The 24,188-nt window shown below is 52.8% G+C and overlaps 1 protein-coding gene across 2 annotated transcripts in view; it reads right to left on the reverse strand.

Moving 5' to 3' along the window:
* The window catches only part of DNAH2 (dynein axonemal heavy chain 2), a 138,794-nt gene that overhangs the window by 93,863 nt on the left and 20,743 nt on the right, over window positions 1-24,188 (reverse strand). For both annotated transcript variants that reach the window (XM_072977163.2, XM_072977162.2), the window contains exons 7-17: window positions 17,989-18,227; window positions 17,031-17,222; window positions 16,045-16,202; window positions 12,771-12,858; window positions 12,294-12,499; window positions 11,966-12,095; window positions 11,329-11,511; window positions 5,267-5,481; window positions 4,983-5,129; window positions 1,761-1,917; window positions 366-605 (exon numbers count right to left, since the gene is read on the reverse strand). In XM_072977163.2, coding sequence (XP_072833264.2) covers window positions 366-605; window positions 1,761-1,917; window positions 4,983-5,129; window positions 5,267-5,481; window positions 11,329-11,511; window positions 11,966-12,095; window positions 12,294-12,499; window positions 12,771-12,858; window positions 16,045-16,202; window positions 17,031-17,222; window positions 17,989-18,227 — 1,955 coding nt within the window. The remainder of the gene's footprint in view (window positions 1-365; window positions 606-1,760; window positions 1,918-4,982; window positions 5,130-5,266; window positions 5,482-11,328; window positions 11,512-11,965; window positions 12,096-12,293; window positions 12,500-12,770; window positions 12,859-16,044; window positions 16,203-17,030; window positions 17,223-17,988; window positions 18,228-24,188) is intronic.

A 24,188-nucleotide genomic window follows, 5' to 3' on the forward strand; every position in this document is an offset into this window, starting at 1 on the left:
GGGGGGGGGGCGCAGGGGCGGCTTCTGCTGAATTTGTTCAGGCTCCAGCTGGCCTTGAATTCCTCTTCCAAGCCCTTCGCTCAGGGATCCTAAGGACCAACGCTGGCCGTCGTCAGATGAACCAGAGAAACCAAGCCCACTGGCCAGGTATCCTCATCTCCAAAGGCACATCCGGAAGTCAAGAGCGCCCCACTACGCTCCCGTCCCAGATTGGTCCCAGGCCGCCCAAGAGCACCGCCCAGGGACCATTACAGAAAAAGACCCGGGGGGGGGCTTTCACGGCGGCTTGCTTCACTCGGAAGACACTTAGGATCAAGTGGGCCCGTTCCGAAGCCGCCCGCGACAACGCCCTCCCCTCTCCTGACCTCTGGCCCGTCCAGCTTGAAGACTTCGTAGGTCTGGCGCATGATGGCAAGGCTGCCTTCGTGGAGGCTGACCAACGTCTGCTGCACAGAAGCCCGGTGCTCCTTCTGGTCCTCCTCAAACTCCAAGTCATTGTAGACTCTCTTGCCGGTGAGGCGCACCAGCAAGGCTTCGCTCATCTGCTGGGCTCGGCGAGCAATGGCCAAAGTGGCCGCCTTGTACTCGTTCACAATGTTCTGGACCTGCAGGCGAAGGGGGAAAAAAGAAGAAGAAGGATGGATGGATGGATGGATGGATGGATGGAAGGGAGGATAGGATGGATGGATGGATGGATGGATGGAAGGAAGGAAGGAAGGAAGGAAGGAAGGAAGGAAGGAAGGAAGGAAGGAAGGAAGGAAGGAAGGAAGGAAGGAAGGAAGGAAGGAAGGAAGGAAGTATAGATGGATGGAAGGAAGGAAAAGTAGGAGAGAAAGAAAAGGAAGGATGGAAGAAAAGAAGAATGGATGGATAGGCAAGTGATTGGGTGGATGGGGATGGTGGAAGGAGGGATGGATGGAGGATCATCATGGAGGAATGAATGGATGGACAGGTGCTTGGACAGGAAGGAGAAGGAAACAGAACAAACATAGCAGCAGTGGGAGGGACACCCAACTGATACCCATAATCACAGTATGGAGCAGGTGTGAAAGCCTCCAGAGCTGGAGGAAGCCAGACTTTCCATTAAAAGAGGGGATCTGGGACTATAAACCCTGGGAAGGAAGCACTCTGGTCCTATGGGGGAGAGAAAGCAAGGAAGAACCAGTCAGCCCCACGGGCCGTACCAAAGCAACCCACTTTTGCCCAAGAGGAGGAGAAGCTGGAGCAGAAGCTAGAGGACAATCTAAGAGATGGGAGGCCACCTCGGGCAAAATGGAGAAGGCGATGCTGAGCGAAGAGGCTGGCCTCATCCACTGGCTCTTTTTTCCAAGTTCCAAGCACAGGGAATTACAAAAGCGGCTAACCCAACCGGGTTTAAAAGCACTGCCAGCCTAGCAGAGTCCGTGACGAGGTTCAGGATCCCCAACTCCTGACTGGAACCTTTGGGGGAGGAAGAAAAGCCCCCCCAAGAACAGCCTGCTAAGAGATCCTCTGAATGCAACCACCCAGGAAGCCCAGCATGATGGGACCACAGAGTCTTCTCAATTAAAACCAGAAGGAGGGGCAGGGAGCGAGCTCTACCGGCTGACAAAAAGGAGCAGAGGGAACGCATCCGCCCTCCTGAAGGCCGTGGGAGTTGGGTGTGCTTCCTGTTCCCCCGTCTCCCTCCAAGGCACTGGAGATCTCGACCGGCCTTGGGGAGCAGGAGACCGGCCATAGCCCTTCTCTCTCCAACCCACCCCAGACGAGGAGAACCCGACCTTGCTCGCGTGCAGCCGGCACTCCGAGATGAAGGCAGCACTCGCCCCTTTGAGGGACCAGTGGAGCTTCTTCAGGCCCGGATGGATCTTCCTGTCTAGGAAGCGGATGCGCTCTTTAAACAGGCCCCTCTCCTCTGAGGACAGCATGCTGATGATCCTGAGCAGGAGCAGAAGGAAGGCAGCCAGCGAGCGAGAGAAAGAGAGAGAAGGACCAGTTGGTTATCGGCCGCACCGAATCGGGAGAACCTCCACAAGGTTTAACTGGACCAGCCCTGCTCCTTCAGTGGCTCCACTCCAGTGGAGGTGGCACAACCAATTTTGACTCAGGATTGGAGACGGGGCCCTCCCGATTTTGCCGGATTACATAGCCCATGATCCTGCTCCAGTGGCTAGGGGGGCTGGGAACGACAGTCCAACAAGATCTGGAGAGCCACGGATTTCCCCCCCCCCCGATTTATCCCCTAGCTTTCAAGACATAGAAACATGTAGTACACAGTCAAGAGGGAGCTTTTCCTAGTTGGTGTGAGTTGTTAGGGAGGCTGAAGACCAAAGTAATCTTCATTCCGGAATCGGTCCAGCTGGGAAGCATCAGGGTGTGATGCTCCGGAGCGCAGAGCTCCGAACCCTTGGCATCCCAAGGACGGCCGGAACAAACGCACGCACGCTCGGCCGGCCGGTCCCCTTCGGCTCGCCTTCCCTGAGCGAACCGGAGGGTGGGGTGCGGAACTGACGGAAGTGGGAGCCCGGCGCCTGCCCATTTCTCTCCCGCAGCACTGGTTTGGTCTCCAATTAATTCCCGAGTGGAAACAAGCCAGCAGCGCAAAAGAAATGCTTACAGTCCTGTCATGAGAAAAACGCAGCTGCCAAGACAAAAGCGCCTTTCAAACAACACATTCTCAGCGGAGAGACGCCTCCATGTCACACTTTGAAAAAGGTCCATGGCGAAGCAGAGAGAGAGAGAGAGAGTCCCCTTCCCTGCCAAGCACACCTTCGGAAATTTTAGTCAGGAAGCCGACGGCTCCTCGGATCGCCTTTCCAATCAGGAAGAGAGCCACAGAATCACAGAATTGTGGAGTTGGCGGAAGCCTCAAAGCCCACGGATCCAACACACACACACACACACCCGGTTCGAGGCAGGAATCCCAATCCAAGCAGATCAGACAAGAGGGTGGACCAAAGTTATCTTAAAGGCCTCCAGAGTTGGGAGCGCTCAAAACCTCCCGAGGTCATGGGTCCCCTTGTCGTCCTGCTCTAAACAGGGAAGACTTTTTTTCCCCCTGACGTGCAACTGGTGGACCCGACCAACGGGTTCCAGCTGCAAGAAAGGGGAGTCCGTCCAAGTCTTACATCAGAACCTCCCGGCAGTAAGAGCTGTTCAGCAGGAGAACGGACCATCTCAGAAGGCAGTGAGTGGGGTCGCCTTTGTCAGAGACGGATCTGAACGGAAATCGGATGGCCGCCTGCTGGAGATGCCTTAGCTTAAGGACACCTGCCCTGGCAAGGGGTTAAACTAGGTGACCCTTCCGCTGGACCTCCTTGGATTCTGAATACACAGAATTCTGCTCGTTTTTCAAAACTCCTGTTGAAAAAGCAAACCGAAGCAAACAGCGACCCTATCCTGACAGCAGTGAGTGCGGGCAGCCCATGTCCTCTGACCAGAGGCTCTGACCACCAACCCCCCTTGAGACAGACAAGAGAGAAGAGCCATCCCTCACTCCATCACCAACAGGATGTCATTTCACCCGAGGAAACCAAGGCTGGCAAAACTGGTGTCTTCCACCGACTGGAAAGCCCAGCATACTCTGGACCTCCCAAGTGACCTGTTTTGGTGCGGGTCTTCCCCCACCTGCTAGATCTTCCAAAAAAAAAAAAAAACCATTTTGGAATGGGTCTCTTATTGGGTAGAGGGGAAATTCTCTAATCTACACAGCGTTACTGGCGTGAGAGGGGGCTGCCGCTCCTCCGAGCATGCCAGCCTTCTCTGAAAGAGGGCGAGGTGCTTTGGGAAGGTGAGCCCCCCCCCCCCCCGCAATGGCCTTCCACCAGGGCCATTCTGTCCAGGGCCAGACTCTGCACTTCCTCCTCAATGCCATACAAGCCCATCGCCCCTTCACACACTCAGCAGAGTCCACACTCAGTAGGGCTTACAAGAGATGAAGAACGGCTCCCCGCCTCTACTGAATGCCGGACCCACGGCCAACGCGCTCATGCACAAGGGGTGGGTGACTTGCACCCTATGGACATCTTAGCCTACAACAGCCAGCACCCCACGCCAACGTAGCTGGTGGGGAGGGGGTTCTTATGCCCAGACACCAGCAATTCAACCTTGGCACTAAATCACCCCGTCTGAATCCTGTTGAAAAGGACAGAGCACCCCAGCCTTAAAACGAGCGGAGGCAGAGCACGAAAAAGGAGTGACTCTGATTGCATGACATTATTCAAAAGCGCATTATAGATGCAAAGGGGATCCGTTCAGCCGCAACTGCTCCCTGGTGTTAGGGACGTTCATCCAGACTGCTCACAGCATGGCGGGGGGGGGGGGGGAAGAAACACAATTCCTTATGATCCTGGCTATAAGCTGTGGGGAGCATGTGACACACACAGACACAGACACATGCCCCAAGAGTTGATGGCTCACAACCCATGCCGTTGAGCAGGACAGGTGGCAGTTCAACAGGATCAAGACGGCCCCGTGTCTCATCCCCCCACCCACCCCTGGCCCAGCCCTGGAGGGTGAGATGCCTCTTGTGCCAAGTACAGTGGTGCCTCGCTAGACGATGATAATCCATTCCACTGAAATCGCTGTTTAGCGAAATCATTGTCTAGCGAAAAGCATTTTCCCCATTTGAATGCACTGAAACCTGTTTAATGTGTTCCAATGGGGAAGAATCATCATTGTCTAGTGAAGATGGGCCATAGGAAAGCTGCTTTGCGAACCACTGATCAGCTGTTTAAATAGCTGTCTTGCGAAGCTTAGGTCCCAAAAACACCCGTTTTGCGAGCACAGAGGGAGCTGTCAAAATCGCCGTCTAGCAAAAATTGGTTTGCGAAGCAGGGACCAAACATTGTCCAGCAAAATTCCCCCACAGGAATCACTGTTTTGCAAATCGCTATAGCAATCACAAAACGTCAATGTCTAGCGAAAAAACTGTCATGCGGGGTAACTGTCTAGCGAGGCGCCACTGTAAGGTCATCTGCCTGCTGTCGAGCCGGCCGGCCCACCTATTATAGTCTCGAGCCACCAGCAGCAGGTTCTCCCGGAGGCAGCGCAGGTCCTCTTTCCTTTCGTAAACTTCGACCACGTAGTGGGGGATTTCAAAGAGCACCCTCTCCCAGTAGTGGATTTCCACAAACAGCTTCAGCAAGTGCCTGTGGGGGAGACAGAGAGGAAGCCCCGTCAGGCGGGCAGTGGGTGGGGGGGATACGAGGCCACTGCCCTTCCTTGTTCCGGCGGGCGGACGCTCGGCACGGTCACACACACCCCTCCTCCGGGGCTCCTCGCTCACTTGTCAAAGTTGATGTCCAGCATGCCGGGCTTCTCGCTGCTCAGGACGAGGAGGGGGGTGTCGAGGCGCTTGAGGCTGTCCTTGTCCAAGGTCTGGGCCCACTCCTGAAAGGTCCTCCGCTCAATCTCGTCCATCGCCTGGACCAGCAGCTGGTAGGTCTGGAAGCTCTCTTCTCCGGTCCCGATGTGAGGGATGAAGTGGGCTTTCTTCAGGCACTGCCCGGGAGAGAAAAGAAGAGGGTCGTGGCCCTTGGACGCTGTGCCGGGTAAGGGACACCTTGGTCTCCCTCCTGGTCACCCAGTGGGGCATGGCGTGCAACGGAGAGCTCACCCCACTGCCCATCCATCAGGCTCCACCAGCCCTGCAAGGGCATGCCAAGGTGCCGGACAGAGATATATCAGGGGTTGAACTAGAGCAGTGGTTTCCACAACCTTGGGCCTCCAGATGTTCTTAGACTTCAGCTCCCAGAAATCCTGGCCAGCAGAGGTGGTGGTGAAGGCTTCTGGGAGTTGTAGTCCAAGAACATCTGGAGGCCCAAGGTTGGGGACCACTGAACTGGAGCATCTTCCGGAGGTGAAAGAGATGCTCCAGGACTGAGCCATGATCCCTCCACGTCACTTCCAACCATCAAACACAGGGGCTCCCAAACGGCCCAAAGGTGTTCTTGGGACTGCCACTCCCGGCCAGCACGGCTGGTGGTGAGAGCATCTGGGAATTACAGTCCAAGAATACCTGGGTGGCCCAAGGTGGGGAACCACTGACGCCGCAGATGTAGGTTCCCCAACCTTATGCTCAACAAGACAGATTGAAACCACGTCTTTTTTGGCAACCGTGGCCATATCTGCCACGGAAAAACTGCAGAGCCCAGGTGGCCTGGTCTGAGCATGGCCTCCTCTTGCCCTGAAAGCACAAGTGAAATGCTTATAACCAGACAGGGGGTGATTCCCGACCACCCAACCGAACCCATGCAAGGTTTAGACTCTTGAGCGGAGGGCTTCACGCGTTCAAATCGGGCGGAAGAGAGGCGAGCAGAGCAGTGACAGGTTTGGCACTCACCTGCTTCTCCTGACGCCATCCCTCGCGCCCGAACCCTCACGGTTTCCTGGACTCCCTCCCACCCAGTCTTGAGCAAAGCTAGAACATTAGTTCATTGCTCGGGCAACAGGAGGAATGAACAAAGTGGGAAAATAAAATCCCCGTTGCCCATTAAACTCTTTCGGGTGGGTGTAAATGAAGAAAACAACATATGCCATTTCGAAAAACCAGGCCAATTATTTGTGCCAAAATAATAGGGACGGTGGGGTGGGGGGGAATTATTAAAAGGCTTTTTTTTAAAAGCTTTCGTTATTAGCAAAGCTGAGTCAGCCATGACAGGTCGGTTCTTCTCCCAGCCTGAAGGCCTCTCTGTCGGTGTGCGAAAAACGCTCACAGCGCACAGCAGCACCAGTACCCGGGAGAACTCGGGGAAAATCCTTGGCTGGGGATTGTGGGAGTCATAGTCCTTCCCCCTCAAGCTTTGATACCGATCGGCTTCAAAAGCCACCGGAGAGAGCCAGTAGCCCACCCTCCTTCTCAAGCCACCCATCATGTGCTTGCCTTTTTCTAGACCGGGACTGGATTATACGCCTTGAGCCATCATCTGGAAAAGCCTGTTTCCTGTTTCTTGTTTGAGTCGGGATAAAGTTTGCGTCCCGGACAAGCCCAGTGCCAAACGTCTTCGAGATCCATCCCCCCCCCCTTGCGTACCAGCGAGAAGGAGCAGTTTAGTGCACCAACGACGAGCCCATGAAAGGTTTGGAGAATTCAAACGAGGATGGCCCCTGAAGACAGGGCACGTTCACTCGCCTGGCACCCAGTGAAGGAAGGAACCCCATGGCATGGAAGGCGGTGGCTCTCTTCTCTCCAGGCTCTCCCCTTGGCCAAGGTGACCCCCGGACACTGCCCTCTCTCTCCCTCAACCAGGAGCAGTGGCACCCCTTCTGGACCCAAAATGGACCAAGCTCTGCACCAGAACATTCTGCCAAGGCTTGGCCCACCTCACCATCAAGTCAGCCATGTTTGTAGCCTGATCTAAACACCCTTCACCAATCCCAGGTTAAACAATATGATAACGGGGGTGATGGTACGGGCCCCTGCAGTTGAGATCTGCTGGCCGGAAGGGGTTAGGATGATGCAAACGCCCTGCAAGCAACCCCCCCGCTCGCTGGTTCCCTTTCCAGATCTCCTTTGGGCCACAGTCCCAGTGCTCAAGGGGGTGGTGGTTGCTGGACATGCAGGACAAACTTTCCGGCGAAGCCCAGGGGCAGAAGGCCAGTCCTTCCTCCTCCACCCACCGGAAGCTGCCCTCGTTGACGCTACAAGGGGCCTTTCCTGGTTCAGCCTCAAAGTGAATTTCTACACTGGGAATCAGGCACCTTCTGGACCGCTTGGAGGCATGGAGATGGTTCATTATCGGAATACCCCGAAAACACTCCTTTTGAGCCTCTCTGTCTCTTTTCCGCGACTACACGAGCCGGGCTACGGTTGCCCAGCTGTCCGACGCCAGCGACGGGGGAAACCCAATTTGAGATTAATAAGAAGTTCATTCGTTTCTCAGGGTGGCCGAGACAGCAGACCGGGGGGGGGGGGGGAACCTTTGAAACTGGCAATTCAGAGGGAAGGCAAGCATCAGCCAAACAAGACCTGCCGGTTGGGACTGACATCAAGGAAGGAAGGAGAGGAGTGATTGGACGGATTAGCCAAGGTCTCCGGGAAGTAAACTGATTGAGTGATTGATCCATTCCCCCCCTTGCAAAGAGCCAAAGGGACTAGCAACATGTATAAGACATAAATAACTCGGATATGGCAGATACGACCCAGGGGGGATTATGCACACACGTCTCACCCCCAAGCAGGGAACCACACCAAGAGCTAACCAGGGGCCGACTTCAAGGGGTAGGAAGAAGGCATTCCAGCTGTTTGATGGCTCGGACGCCTGGCCGCAGGGTGCCGAGTTCTAAGCACGATGCTGCCAAGAGAGTTGGAAACCTCCTTAGAAAGGGAGAAGAAAAGGAAGCCCAAATCGCTGCAGACAGTCCACGCTCCCCTTGCATGCTGAGAACATTACACGGTCCCAGCGGGAACTTTTCACGTCGCCTGCCGTTTTGTTTTGTAGTGGATCTTTTATATGCCAAAGCGGGCTTCGTTCTCAGCCCAATCGCAAAGGGATGCCCGAGCCATGAACAAGACAGACTCTCACAACTCCTTAAAGGATAACAAGTTTTACCTGGCATCAGGCTTTTGGGGGCTTCAAATGCAATTGGGCTAAAGTCCCCATCAGCTGGTGTCAAAGAAAACATGTTCACTTTGAGGTGCCACTCAGCTGTGTGGCAGGAACTCTACTCATTTCCCACGCTAGCAAAGTTATGCTCAAAATACTCCAAGGTAGGCTTCAGCAGTATGTGGACCGAGAACTCCCAGAAGTAAAAGCTGGATTTTGAAGGGGCAGAAGAACTAGAGACCAAATTGCTAACATGTACTGGATTATGGAGAAAGCCAGAGAGTTCCAGTAAAACATCTACTTCTGCTTCATTGACTACACAAAAGCTTTTGACTGTGTGGATCACAACAAACTATGGCAAGTTCTTAAAGAAATGGGAGTGCCTGACCACCTTATCTATCTCCTGAGAAATGTGGGACAGGAAGCAACAGTTAGAACTGGATATGGAACAACTGATTGGTTCAAAGACAAGGCTGTACACTGTCTCCCTGCTTATTTAACTTATATGCAGAATACATCATGCAAAAGGCTGGACTGGAGGAATTCCAAGCCGGAATTAAAATTCCCAGAAGAAATATCAACAACTTCCGATATGCAGATGATACCACTCTGATGGCAGAGTGAGGAGGAATTAAAGAACTTCTTAATGAGGGTAAAAGAGGAGAGCACAAAAAATGGTCTGAAGCTCAATATATATATATAAAAAACTAAGATAATGGCCACTGGTCCCATCACCTCCTGGCAAATAGAAGGGGAAGATATGGAGGTAGTGACAGAGTTTATTTTCTTGGCCTCCATGATCACTGCAGATGATGACAGCAGCCACTAAATTAAAAGACGCCTGTTTCTTGGGAGGAGATTGACGAGAAACCTAGACAGCATCTTAAAAAGCACCTTGCCGACAAAGGTCCACATAGTCAAAGCTATGGTTTTTCCAGTAGTGATGTATGGAAGTGAGAACTGGACCATAAAGAAGGCTGACCGCAGAGAAAATGATGCTTTTGAATTTTGGTGCTGGAGGAGACTCTTGAGAGTTCCCTGGACTGCAAAGAGAACAAACCTATCAATTCTAAAGGAAATCAACCCCGAGTGCTCATTGGAAGGACAGATCCTGAAGCTGAGGCTCCAGTACTTTGGCCATCTCATGAGAAGAGAAGACTCCCTGGAAAAGACCCTGATGTTGGGAAAGTGTGAAGGCAAGAGGAGAAGGGGACGTCAGGAAGAGATGGTTGGACAGGGTCATCGAAGCAACCAACATGAATTTGACCCAACTCTGGGAGGCAGTGGAAGATAGGAGGGCCTGGTGTGCTCTGGTCGACGGGGTCACAAAGAGTCAGACACGACTAAACGACTAAACAACTTCAAAGCTGTGTTGATCTCTTTTTTCCCCTGCAATGGATTAATGCAGTGATGCCCAGGATCTCCTGAATGGTGTCCCTTGAAAATCCATATATTTCCTCCTTCTAACCTGCCACGTATACTTTGGCCTTCAGGAAAGGCCCTCAAAGGTTATGGCCTTTCCCCAAAGGCCCCCCTGTAGCACAGCAGTCTGAAAGACAGCAGGAACTCTACTCCAAAAAAGCAAGGTTTCTAAGCTCCGATTGTTACTTCCTCGCACGCTTTTTCAACCTCACCCAAGGCTGCCTAACACCCACTCCCAAATGCCACTTCCCCCTCTCGCGCCTACAACTCAGTCTCTCACGCTCTCCTTCGCCCCCCCCCATGCTGTTTCAACGGGCACCTTTGGTTCCCAGCACCTGGAACGTCTAGCAATCCCAGTGCGAAATCCTGCACTCTCCATCAGCTTCTTGGCGTAAGGCCCCTTGGCGCAGTGTTGGTCCCACCTCTCCAGAGCTGATAAACTCTGGGCGAGAGAAGCAGGGAGTATGAAAGCACATGTTCGCTTCGCTTGCCAACCCGCCGTGTTTGGGGACTGGCACACCTCGCCGTGACACGATAAACATCCAAAGCAGGACAGAGGGGTGTCGGGGCCAGGAATTTGCCAGCTAAGATCCACAGAAAAAAACAAGACTCCCCCGGGGGGGGGGGGAGAGGTTTGCACGTTCAAGAACAGGCCCTTTTGCAGACGGTTTGCTTTACACCCAAAGACCGATTGGGCGACTTCAGTTTTCAGGCAGGCTTGTGGAGGGAAGTGGAGGCCAGGTCTGATGGATGCTAGAACTGCTGTTTTCTTTCTACCCAGTGTATAATTAAACCTGTCAAAAAGAACTCAGCAACAGACGATGTTATTGAGGTAAATAGCGGAGAAACGGACCAAAAAAAAAATGGACGAGGTTGCTTGGCGCATAAAGAACAGTGAGCGCGGCCGCCACAAGCAGCCGGATGCGCTGGGCAGTCAACGGGCCCACAAGCTGCGGAAGAGGTGAGAGGGGTCAGCCCTCCACCCCCGACAGGAGATGCCCCACCTGCCCACCAACGCATGGGATGGACGGGTGCATGCCTGTGGAGTCGGCCTCCCTCTAAACCACAGAACTCTTGGCACAGCATGAATACCGCCCCCCGCCTGCTCTCTGCTGCATTATGGACACACACGCACGCACCGGAAGTTGCAAACGGTGAAAATGTGTAGGCAAAGATGAGGAGACTGGCTGTTTTTCTAGAGTGAGGCCAGGATCAAAGAAGCTGCAGGAGGGCCCCACGCGCCCCACGCACTCCCCGAGGGCCAGAACTCTCGTGGGGGGCTTCCCGAGGCAGCAGCTCTCTAAGCCGGGAGAGTGTGAGATGGATGCCAGCCGAGGACACCCGACTCAAGAAGAGGGCAGCCAGGAGTAGGAGCCCTTACCTCCATGGGCTTGTCCACCCGCCGCCGCAGAGCACGCAACCAGTGCGCCATCCCTGAGTAATGGCACATGTGTGGTGGCAGGAAAGGGACCTTCTTGCTCAGCTCCTTATTGACCAGGGAGAGCTCCCTGTTGAACAGCATGTAGATGTCGACCGTCTTCTTATCGTAGGTGCGTTTAATGGCCTGCGGGAGAGGAAGGGAGGCCTGGTGGGAAGAGCCCTCTGCGCTAAGGAACACGGAACTGCCGGGTCTTTTTGCCCCCACTGGAATAAAGCCTGACCCCCCAACCCCGAATGCCCAGATCTCCGCACAGCTCCTTCCCCCTCTGCCACAGGGTCTTCTTCTGAACACTCCCACGGGCAGGATCGGGCAGACCTCTGGGGCTGGTGCCGGCAGGGCTCAAGACGTTGGTGGCCTTCGCAGGGTAAACTCCTGGCTCAAGCAACGGAGTTCATGCCACGCTCCGTGAACGCAAAACTCCGCTTCCAGGTGGCGGAGAATGTCACCCCGTGGCGGCAGTGCCGCAAACACGGGGGTCGCCCTCAAGAGGGTCGCCCTCCCCTCCCCTTCTCCGCCGGCCCTGGGACCGAGGGCTGCCTTGGATGCTGCCGAGGGGCGTCCACCGGCTCGTTCCTACCTCTCGGGACGACAAATGGTGGAAGATGTCCTGGATCTCCACCCCGTGCTCCACGTCCTTGACGGTCTCGAAGGCGGAAGACATCAAGTTCTGGGTCATCACCTCCAGGTCTTTGACGCCAGCCCGGAAGCTGGTGCCCCCCACAGGGATTGGCAGCAAAAAAAAAGGGAGGGGGAAACAAGCCAGATGAAACGGAGCAAGCAGACAGGGAGTTCCCCAGGAATGCTCTCAGCCAAAACGGCCCTCCTTTCCATGGGCTGAAGCGAGAACCTAAGGGAAGGCTCGCCTCGCTTCTCTGCCTCCTGCTCTCCCAAACCGGCTCTCTTACCGGTTGAAGTCCTCGTGCCAGGAGGTGTTCTTCACATCCAGGATCCCGCCCTTGACGTTCCAGAGGTTCTTGAGATACTTGTTAAAGGTCTCCTTGATTTCCAGCAAGCTCCTGGCCATCTCAGGCCCCCGCTGGCCAAAGAAGCAGGGCAGGGCCGTCTTCTTGCCGTCTTCCCAGCCCGCAAAGTGCTGCTGGCTGTCACAGACCTGTGGAGCAAAAAACGGATGAGGGGACCTGAGCTGTTGTGTGGCCCCTGAAGATCCTTCTTAGTTTTCAAGGTCACTTCAGAGTGCTCTCTCTCTCTCTCTCTCTCTCTCTCTCTCTCTCTCCCGGATGAGGCAGGTCCCTCCTCTGCCATGAGGCTCAAGGCGGGCCTCACCCCAGCTGTGCACGTATCCCCCCCATGTGGACCTTTGGAAATCAACCCGAGCCCAACCAGAGAAGAGATCTGCGGGGCCAGGCCTTCAGGCCACCTACCTCCAGGAGATCCTTGCAGCGCTGGACAAAAGCATCCACTTGTGCAAAGATGCTGGTCTGGTCCAGGACCCAGCCCTTCCCAGAGAGCCTGTTGGGGAGGCACACCGTTAAAAGAGCTTTCCAGCCAGGCCGCCACGGGCGGGCCCATAGCCTCTTGCCACAAACACGCCGAAGGGTCTTTTGTTGCTGTTTAGTCGTGTCCGGCTCTTCGTGACCCCATGGACCAGAGAGCACGCCAGGCCCTCCTGTCTCCCACTGCCTCCCGGAGTTGGGTCAAATTCATGTTGGTCGCTTCGCAGACACTGTCCAGCCATCTTGTCCTCTGTTGCCCCCTTCTCCTCTTGCCTTCACACTTTCCCAACAGCAAAGGGTCTTAGTCAAATTAGAAACAAAAAAGAATTGAAAGGATTAAAAGTGAAAGGTCAAGTCTACAAACTCCAGGCCTTTGCGGATGATTTAGTTATCATATTGGAAGAACCATTGGATTCAATAGAGGACCTGATGACAACGTTAAGAATTTTTGGTGACATGGCAGGAATGAGAATAAACCAAAAGAAGACTAAATTACTTACCAAAAACATGAGAGAACATGAAAGACAAGAGCTAATAGAGAAGACGAACTTTCATGAGGAGAAGAAAATTCGATATTTAGGAATACAAATTACAAAAAAGACAAGTACATTATTCAAAGATAACTACATGAAACTAATGAAGGAGATACAGAACAATTTGGAGAAATGGGACAAATTACAACTATCGTTGTTGGGAAGAATTGCAGCAATTAAAATGACTATTTTACCAAAAATCCTATTCTTATTTCAGTCAATCCCTATAATATTAAAACAGTCATTTTTCAAAGAATTTAATAAGATAATCATGAGATTTATATGGCAAGGTAAAAAACCAAGAATTAAAATTAAGGCAATGCAAGATGCTAAGCAGAGGGGTGGCTTTGGTCTTCCTGACTGGGTTCTGTATTATAGAGCTTGTATTCTAGATTGGATAAAAGAATGGATAACTCTAGAAAATGATAGATTACTTAGCTTGGAGGGACATGATTTGCAATTAGGCTGGCATGCCTATTTATGGTATAAAAAGGACAAAGAACAAAAAATTTTTAATTCACATATGATAAGAAGAGCTTTACTGGGAATGTGGAGAAAAATTGTACAACAAATTTATTACAAAATACCTGTATGGGTGTCACCGTTAGAGGCCTTTATTCAACCCAGTCTTATGACAAAAACAAACTTTTTAAAATATCAAGATCTATTAAAAAAGGATGGTGAACTAAAGTCTAAAGAAGAGCTAGAGTCACAGAATATATATATAGAGTGGTGGCCTAGAGCACAGCTAGAATCTAGATATACAAAAGATAAAATAGAAGGCTTCTACTTAGAGCAAACGATTTTTGACAAACTTTTATTAGGTTCAAAAGAACAAACTGTTAAGAAAATGTATAATTATATGTTGGAAATTAAGATGCAAGATGAAATGGTTAAGGAATGTATGATTAAGTGGGCACAAAATATAGGGCATAGCATTGATATTGATCAATGGCTGAAAATATGGCAAAATAATATAAAGCTTACAAGATCGGTGAACTTTAAAGAGAATATATATAAGATGTTTTATAGATGGCACATGACCCCAGAAAAATTGTCAAAGATGTATACAGATGTATCAAATAAGTGTTGGAAATGTGAATCACAAGTGGGAAGCTATTATCATATGTGGTGGTCATGTGGAGTAGCGAAACAATATTGGAAAAGAGTACATGTAATGTTGGAACAAATATTGCTCTGTAAAGTGCCATTAACCCCAGAACTGTTTTTATTGAGTATGATACCTGAAAATATAGATAAGTCAAAGAATTATATAGTTATATACATAGTTACGGCAGCTAGAATTTTATATGCTAAAAATTGGAAAAGATCAACGGTACCGAAACAAGAAGATCTTATTGAAAAGATACGGGAAATAGCCGAAATGGACATTTTATCAGAAGTTATGAAGGACTATCCCTTGCAAAAGGCAACAGAAAGATGGGATCTATTTAACAAGTGGACTGAATCAACAGGCAGCTTGTGAACAGTACATATTGAAAGGAGAACTGAATCTAGAAGGCAGAAAAGAGTAAATAGAATAATTTAAAATCTTGATATGGCAATAGGTACAGAATGGATGAAAGTATGTTATTGTCTCCCCTCTTCCTCATCAATCCCAATTCCCTTTTCCCTTTTGTTATCCCTTATAAAAAATAAAAATACAAAAAAAAAAAAAAAAAAAAAAAAAGCAAAGGGTCTTAGTGGTGCCCGAAAGACTCACAGGTCTTATTTCGGCCCAGGCTTCCACAGAACGTCCACAAAGCCCCGACGGCCAAGAAAAGGCATCAATCTTTCAGGCACCATAGGAGTCTTCTGTTATTTGGTTCCCAACCGCTAAGAAGGCTAGGACCCACACCCACACCGCATGCTGGGCAGGGGGGTCCTCACCCTAGCTCAACCTGAGGGGTAGACAATATCCGGGGACAACCCACTGTCAGAAAAAAACAGATACCAATGACCCAACGGGCATCCGATCCTTGAAAAAGCCAGCAAACATTTGGGGGGGGGGGAAGGACACGGACCGGCCCCCCTGTGTCTGCATCCTTCGCTCTCCCCGGCCCCCACCCCATCCCACATGGGCACAAGGGGGCTCTGAAGAAACCACCTAATCAAGGAGCGAGGCCGCCTCGCCCCGGGAGCAGGGCTTGAGTGCCTAATCCTGGCCAGGCGGAGGCTGCCTTCCATCAGAGCTGCCTGCCTCTGAAGTCTTTATGTATTTTTTTTTATGATATTGATCCAGCCCTGCTAATTTGAATTTGAAGCAGACAAGGAACACTTAGACCTAATTGTCAAGGACCCAGCACCCACTTAAAACGTGACATCCCTAATCATAATGATGGATTATGATGCATTATTTCTGGAGTAGGGCTTGGAGAATCGGGGGGGGGGGGAAACAGAAGAAAGGGCCGGGGCTGGCAAGGATCAGCTGAAATCAGGAGCTGGACAAAGGGCAGGCAGGAGGGCTCCGAAGGCAGGGCCCGGGAGCTCCATGAGGGGAAAAACCGAGGGCCGGAACAAGAGCAAAACTGCCTGGGAGGGCCAAGTTGGAGGCGGCTGGGGACTGGCTTATGTTTCCCGGGGTGTGCGCTCTTGGCTTTTGCCTGCATGTACATGTGTGCGCACACGTGCGCCCCCCCATCTGTTGGCCCCACCCGTAGGCCCCTTACTTGTTGTGCATGTAGGCGGCATGCTGGTAGCAGTCCTTCCAAGACGACATGCAAGAGATGCAGCCATGGAGCGTCTGCCGGGAGGCATTGACGTAACCCTCAAACAGCCGGTCCAGCGAGATGTCCTTGCAACACATCTGGATGATTTTGTTGCTCATCTGCACAGACGGTAAAAGAGGCCGTCCCAGTCACCCCCTTCTTTTAGTTTTGGGAGGCCAAAACGACATTGCCCACAGAGCGATCTTGCCCCCAAAAAAGGCCAAAAGTAGGTCCGACCCATTACGTTTTCCTGCCCGCAGCAAAACCTTTTGCTCTTTTTCTCCCCCCCCCCCCCAAACCCTGCCTGGGCCACCCTCCAGCACCCAGGTCTTTTGGCAGCAGAGGCTGAAAATTCTCCAGGCCATTGAGTTAAAAAGGACAATAAGATTAAACCGCTCGCCACGGGGTCCATTTTCACGACTCCTAAAATAAAGCTGCCCCCAGCAGTCCCGACACTCTCTGGAGGCGGCCAGTCCTCCCCGATTTCCCCATCTAGATCCTCCCAGAAACTACAAGGGAAGCCCTTCCAGAAGTCTTCCACCTTCAAAAGACGGGGGGGGGGGGGGAGTGGATTATGGAAAGGGTCTTTTGAGTGGTGGCACCCCAGTTCTGAAAACGCCTTCCCACCCCCCACAAACAGACTTACCGGACCCTTATCACTTGATTAACAGGCAGACATTTAATTTTCCAAGGCTTTTAATGGAAGGGGGGCCGCCGCCTTCCTTAATGCCATTGGCTGATCTGAAATACATTCAAGACTGCTTTTGACAATATGGGTTTTTTGATCTTTTACGCTCTGATCGGTAATCCAAGCCCGTTGTTTCAAAAGACATGGGGTGCTGCTTTCGACCAGAAAGGGCAGTTGGGCAACGTGTTCAAGGAAAGGAAGGAACGCATCATGCAACCCCCGGGGGGGGGGGGAATGGACACCCACGCGCAGGCCTCACCTTCCGAAAGAGGGCTGTGATCCTCTCCCTGCTGTTGTAGTACGGGGAGTTGACCCACACGATGCGGACGAGGCTGATGAGGTGCGGCAGCTTTTCGGGGATGTCCTTGGGCCGCAGGGTGGCCAGCTCTTGGAATGGCTCCTTCAGGATGGAGAGGAACCGGAGGTTGGACTGCGCCTGCTCCGAGCCGTCCTGCAACACACGGGGAGGCAAAGGGCCGAGAGTAAAACGATCCGACCCAGAGCGCCGGCGGGGCTTTTCCCAGAGGGAGGGCCAAAGCGGCTGACACCCTTTTCCCAACCCATGCTGTAGCCCGTTAAACTAATGAAGACATTGTGGATTTGAGGTGGGACACCCCAACCCCCAGGGAGAGATCCATGCGTCTTAGATTAGGCCTCCTTCAGTCTCGAGAGACTATGGTAACGTGCTCTGTGTGGAGGCCTTGGAACAGCGTCTAGTGTGGCTGAGGAGGCCAATTCGAGAGTGACACAATCCCTTCCAGACTTAGGACAAATACAATCTCTCCCGTGTCCAGCTCCCTGGTTTTGCTACTTCCGGGACTGCCTCTTTGCCTCGGCCTGCTGGACAAGGGTCTCTTCAAATTGGGAGAGGCCGTGATGCACCACCTGCCTCCAGGCTGAACACTCAGAGGTCAGGGTTTCCCATCTGTTGAGATCCATTCCTAAGGCCTTCAGATCCCACTTGTAGATCTCTTTGGATCGCACCTGTGATCTCCCTCTGGGGCGATTTCCCTGCACTCATTCTCCACCCAGGAGATCTTTCGGAATCCGACCGTCAGCCGTTCTCACGACATGCCCCAGCCAACGTAGACGGTGGGGCTTTTCTAACCAAAGCCGCAAATCCCATCAACCCCTTGACCCAACAACACCCCGGAAGGTTCTGTTTCAGAGAGAATCTGAGACCCATCTTCCAGGGTCAGTTCCCTCCCTGCGCCCACCTGGATCTGTTTGGCGAGCCGCTGGAACGGGGCGACGTAGGAGGACTTGGAGAGGGCCAGGATGGCCTCGATGTGTTTGACCCCCGGCTGGCACAGCTGCTTGCTGATTTCAGAGAGGTCCGTGCAGCGGTTCCTCCAGAACTGGATCTCCTCCAGTGGACCCGAGCTCTCTCTGCTCTCGACGGCCTCTTGAGCCCTCAGCACTTCTTTGATCTGCCGGGTCCAGTGGATCATGGAAGCTGCAACGACAATCAAGACGGTCTCCTTCTCTGCCTTCGTCCCACGGCGCCGATTACGAGGCTGACGGGACGGGCAGCTCTCCCCACCTCTGGAGGGCCATGCATTCATTCGGAGAAGCTCCGAGAAAAGCTAACTCATCCCCTTCCATGCCCTGTCTCGCAGCTGACCCTCACCCAAGGTGTGTGTGTGGAGAATATATATATATATATATATATCCCAGAATAATTAACAGAACTAAATTGAGGCAAGAGACTTTTCGGGGGATATTCAGAGAAGACAAGGGTAGGAAAAGAGGAAGCTTTCGGGTGAGATGGACTGAGCGCCTCAAGGAAGCCACAGCCGCCTTCGGTTTGCAAGATTTGTGCTGGGCTGTTAATGAGAGCCACTTCTTGGAAATCATAAACTCACAGGGTTGCCGTCTGTCAGAGACAACGTGACACCATATAATAAAGGAAAGGGGCAGTTACAGCTAGTTCCGGTACATCACTGTGTTGCACCGTCAACCAAGAGAGAGAGCAAGGAGCATCGTTCAGAAGACGGCTCCTCCGGCTGGGTTCACACGCTGAGATGTTGCACAAACCCCTGATATGTCTCAATTCCTGTAAGGCGCAGAAAAGAGACAAAGTGAGTCGGGACCGAGGCCACGTCCACCCCTGTCCTGGACGGACTATTGACCCATGTCACTGCTAACAGAGCCACCTTCCCGGCAGCATCGGTCTTTTTCCTTCTCTGGAAGGTATGAAAGGATTCTGGCTCTGTCATCACCTGGCTTTGCTGAAGACAAGCTGCACCGGGCAGAGAAAAAAAATGGGGAAATATAAGCCTTCGCAAAGAGTTAGCATGACCCGTACTGAAGTAAGGCATGCTGGATAGCTCAGGGGTGGAAGAGGTCTCTGGCTGCGGAGCCTGAGAGGTTGGGAGTTCGAATCCCCCAACGGGGGGGGGGGCTCCTGGGCAGGGGCTGGACTGGATGACCCCACAGGGTCCCTTCCATCTCCGCGGTTCTAAGATGATTGATTGTCCTTTGGGAGAGGAGGGGGAAAATCCCTTCAGGACTGGGCGATGCCACCCGCCTTTGCCCCACATGAATACATGCCCGTTTGGAGCATCGCAGCGCTCCCGAGGCTTTCAGGCCAGAACCCCATCTGGCTCTCCTGTACCTCGGCGTGGAACGCAACCCCTTCTTTGGTGATTCTATATTCAAGGCACTGCGTCGTCATCCTTGCTTTTGAATAGGGGACTTCAGCAGAGGTGTCTGGGGCGGGCGCAGAAATTGCCTTCTGCTTTGTAGCCTGTTGTCGGATGGGGCCGGAACGCCTCCCCCTCCGAGCACACGGCGAGGGGAAGCCATAAGGAGGAGGAGGCTCAGCAGGCCTGAAGCACCAAGTGTGGGGGGGGGCTCCTTAGGCTGCAGTGTGCCCTCCACCCCCACCCCTGCTGCAGGATCTGTCATGACAAAGTGAGCTGTCTCTCTCTCACACACACACAAACACACACACACACACACACACACACACACACACACCGGTTCTTGGAATGGAAGAAGCTAGTAGCTACGGAGCAGCCACCTAGGAAGAGTTAGTATCACAGCGTGGCGCCTGCAGTCCCTGTGCCAAATTACAGGGGTAAGACAATCACGCAGCCCGGGGATTAGAATAGCCAAGGATCTCTAAGTGCTTGATAACAGCTGAGGTTTTAGTCACACAAGAGACAACCCCCCGAGGTAGCCAATTGGATGCTTAACCCAAGCATGCATTGCCATGCAAAATACCCAGCCATGGGAAGAGTTTAATGCGCCCCGGCACATGGCAGGCTGGGCGCCGCCAACCGCACAGGGCTCTCATTATGGGACAATCATGTGCATTTCAAATCCTCCATCTGGATTCAGCAGTGGGAGATTTCTTCCAAGCGAATCTAAACTTTCAAGCAAGAAGCTCTTTACCACTTCTTTGTGTGAGTGAGTGAGTGAGTGTGTGCACTTTTCGGGTTTCTTAAATTCCTCTCCTCCAATCTGGGCACCAAACAAGAAGCAGGCCAAGCAAGCGCGATGGCTAACCCAGAGGAGGCGGTACGGAAACCAGCAAAAGTGGAGAGCCAAACCAGCTGGTGCCTGTTTTCCCCGCTCTCTCCTCCATCTTAGAACAAAGCCCGGCCACACCGAAGAGCTGCTGCATTCAATCCAGGAAAAACGGGTCAATTAATACCTGTTGCTACTAAGAGCCTTTTTATTTCTCCCCGCTATTGTACAAGCCCGGAGTTAACAGCCATTAGTGCACAGGCCACGGGCCAGGTAGAAGGAACAAGGGGTTCCCTCTGCCGGGCCGGGCAGAAAAGCCAAGGCGAGACACACACCCCCCACGTCGACTCAGGCGGCTTCCAGGGCCAGAGGGCGGCAAAGGCGAGGCTGCAGCCCATGGGCAACGTGGTGGGGAAGGACAACCGAGCCCAGGCGAGAGAAACGGGATGGAGAGCAGCCTTTCCCCCACCTTTGACCCCGTGGGAGGGACATGAAACATTCTCAGGGTTCAATTTTGCAGCATCGGGTCTGCCTGGGTTTTAAAGCAGGGGATCGGGGGGGGGGGGCAGGACGGCAAGGCTGTCCCCATCAGGCTCTCTCTCACCTTGGGTCCCAGATACCATTTCCAGGAGGATGAAAAGGACAGAGCATCACACACACCCCACCGAGCCACACCTCCCTCCCAGGCTTCGCTTCATTATGCCTAATAGAGAGACAATGTGCAGCATCATGCAGTCAACATCTCTTCCCCCCCCCTTGTCCGTACGCGAGGGGCTCAATTGAATTTGCACCAGTCGGAACAAATGAGCGGCGGCTGCTCCAGATCTCAGGGCGATTTCTTTCTGATTTGCCCCTCTCTGTTTTTTGCTGGATTTTTTTCCCTGCAGGGCAGTTATGGATGTGGGGAGGTGGTGGTGGGCCTTGGGAGAGAAGCAAGGAGATGTTCCCCCCACCCCCGGGCTGAGCCTCCCCCACCCACCCCTGGCCAACCCAGACAAAACAGTCCAGGAGGTCTGGAGCTTGAAGCTAGAGGGAAGGGAGGGATTCATGGCAGGAAAAAGGGGGTGAAGGCGAGGGGAGGGCAGATTCCTTCTGCCACTGTCCTCCCGTGTAGCTCCTATGAACCCCCAAGATGAATTTTTTCCAGCTGGATAGCAACACTGAAAAAATCCACCTCCTGGATCGGGCAGTGGGAGGGAATGGCCTGGGGGGGGTGTCAGGGCCAAGGAGGAGTCAGAGAGAGGTTTGCACCCCCTTTCACCCCCATTTTATACAACACAGGCAGGCACAGACCAAGGGTGAAAAGCATGTGCGACCCCCCCATGTGACCACAATGTGGGGGGGGAGTTGTTTCTAAGGGGAAACAACAACTCCCAGAAATCCCACAGATTCTGGGAGTGGTCGATGTAAAAAAAACCTGACCGGACCAAGGAGTAGCTCACCTGATGCTCTGCAGGTGTGTAAGGACCTGGCATCAACCACCCATCCACCCATGAAGGATTTCACCCTGTTCCATGGACCTGAAATACACTTTAAGGTTAAAAGAATTCGGGACCGGATGGGCGAGAAAAACAGAGACAGGCGTCTCTTTTTGCTGGACTCTTGCCTGGAGGCAGGATGAATCGACGGGAGCAGGAAGGTCATGCCCTTCCCCGTGGGCACCGAGCGAGACGGCCTGCAAAATAAGGATGCCACAGGGCAGAGCAGGGCCTTCAAACGGAGACCGCACGGGGCTGGAGTTCAGGATGGGCAACGCAAGCCATTAAAAACGGTAAGACTACCAAAATAAGATCCGGTGCATTTTTAACGTTCCCCGTCCATCTGACGCTTATTAGAACAGCCAGTCTTCACCCGGGAGATCCCAAAACGCAACGTAAACAGAGAGAGAGACAGACGGACAGGGCTCGTGTGCTGGTCTCCTCTCCCGGGAAACGGGGTCCTTCTGTTGATGTCAGCGGGCATGGCTCTCTGTGTGCCTTACATACATTGGCTCGGATCAGGATTGTGATGGGCCAAAGGGGAAGCCGTGTAACATACGGAGGAAGGCATAAGCTTTGGTGGTGTGTGTGTGGGCTAAAGAGGTCACAACCTCTGCATTGTTACCAGGCCTTGCTAGACGAGAGGTTTCTAGATCGGTTCCTCTACCTATTATTACCTTTTCATCCCATCTTCCCTCCGGAGGAGAAAAGGCCACTTATAAACCTCACCAAAACCAAACTGAAGCGTAAAGTCATTAAAACGGCCACCACCATCCACCGAGGGATAATCAGTGGGCGAACAGAGTTTGAAAAAGATGGGGGCTTTTTCAAATCTTTCCAGCTAGAGGTCTAGGGGCAACGTAAAAGGCTCTTGGCCCTCCTGCCCGGCGTTCTGGACTAAACACTGGAAAGCAAGCATGGACAGGCTCGAATTGAGCCCTGCAATGGCCGCAGGGGACTCCATGGATCCACCATGCATTGTGCCAAGGCTTGGCTTCCCTCCCTTCCTCCCTATTTCTATTTTGGAGATTCTCTCTTCCCCTACACCCACTTCACCACCACGGACACAACCCACCTCATTTCTCCCCACTCCAAAAAACAAGGACAGCAGGATTTATAATAGACCTGAGGAGAGGAAGCGCTGGAGACCAAGCTGAGGAATGACTCACTTCCATCATCTGATTACTGAGCCGCTGGTCACAAGGCAGAGGGCCAGGGATAAGGCGGGACGGGGCTGCTGGGATGGAGCCGGGAAGATGACACATAATCAAGGCTTATAAACACACGCACAAAGTGCAGAAAGAGAGGAAGGTGGTCTTCCCCCCTCCCCCTCATGAATGCCATTAAACAGATTGGAAAGAGACTCAGGAAAGACAGGATAAAGTACCCCTTAAGACGAGTTGAGAGAACCTTCTGGCACAAAACGTGATCGCGGCCATGGGTCTAAGGTAATGGTAACGCTTCCCCTTGATATTTTAGTCCAGTCGTATCCGACTCGAGGGCACGGTGCTCATCCCCATCTCCAAGCCGTACAGCCAGCGTTTTGTCCGAAGACAATCTTCCGTGGTCACGTGGCCAGCGCGACTAGACACGGAACGCCGTGACCTTCCCACTGTGGTGGTACCTATTTATCAACTCGCATTTTTGCATGCTCTCAGACGACTAGGTTGGCAGAAGCTGGGACAAGCAACAGGAGCTCCCTCCGTCACGTGGATTCGATCTTATGACGGCTGGTCTTCTGACCTTCCAGCACAGAGGCTTCTGCGGTTTAACCCGCAGCGCCACCACGTCCCCTTTCAAAGGGACTACAAAAATCTGTGAATGAGAGTGATGGGTTCATTTCAGGAGGTCCCTGGAGAGCAAACACATTCACCTCTGAGTCTTATTGGGTTCCTGTAAGGCTGTGGCCAACCACTCTCCAAAACAGTACAATGGAGGAAAAAGTGGGCCCTTCTTCTAACTCATCGGAACCTGGCTGAGAACAGGGAACAAGGTTATAATATGGAATCACAAAATAGTGGCGTCGGAAGAAGCCCATCAGGCCATCGAGTCCAACCCCCTGCTCAAGACAAGAATCCAAGTCAAAGGAGATCTGCCGGGTGGTTGGCTAAATTTCTCTTGAATGCCTCCAGGGTTGAAGGGCTCACCACCACCTCCTGAGGTCATGGGTTCTGTCGTCGTATTGCTCTAAAAGTTGAGACGTTTTTCCTGATCCTCAGCCTAGATCTAGATCCCTCAGGCTCTCTCCCTCCGTGGCAGACCCCCAAAACAGTAGAGTTTTAAAGGGATCAGCCCTGGGAGAGGTGGAAGCTTTCCATGCCATAGGAATGCAAGGATCTGCAGGAGCCTGAAATGAAGGAGGGGGGGGGGACAGAATGCCTGGCACTGCCAGGCCTTTTCCCCCATCTACGCTGCCCAACCTCATCCCAGGCCTCCTGAGAGTCTCAGCCAGGGCACTCCCCCCG

This window comes from Pogona vitticeps, chromosome 6, assembly GCF_051106095.1.
Source record: "Pogona vitticeps strain Pit_001003342236 chromosome 6, PviZW2.1, whole genome shotgun sequence".
Taxonomy (NCBI): domain Eukaryota; kingdom Metazoa; phylum Chordata; class Lepidosauria; order Squamata; family Agamidae; genus Pogona; species Pogona vitticeps.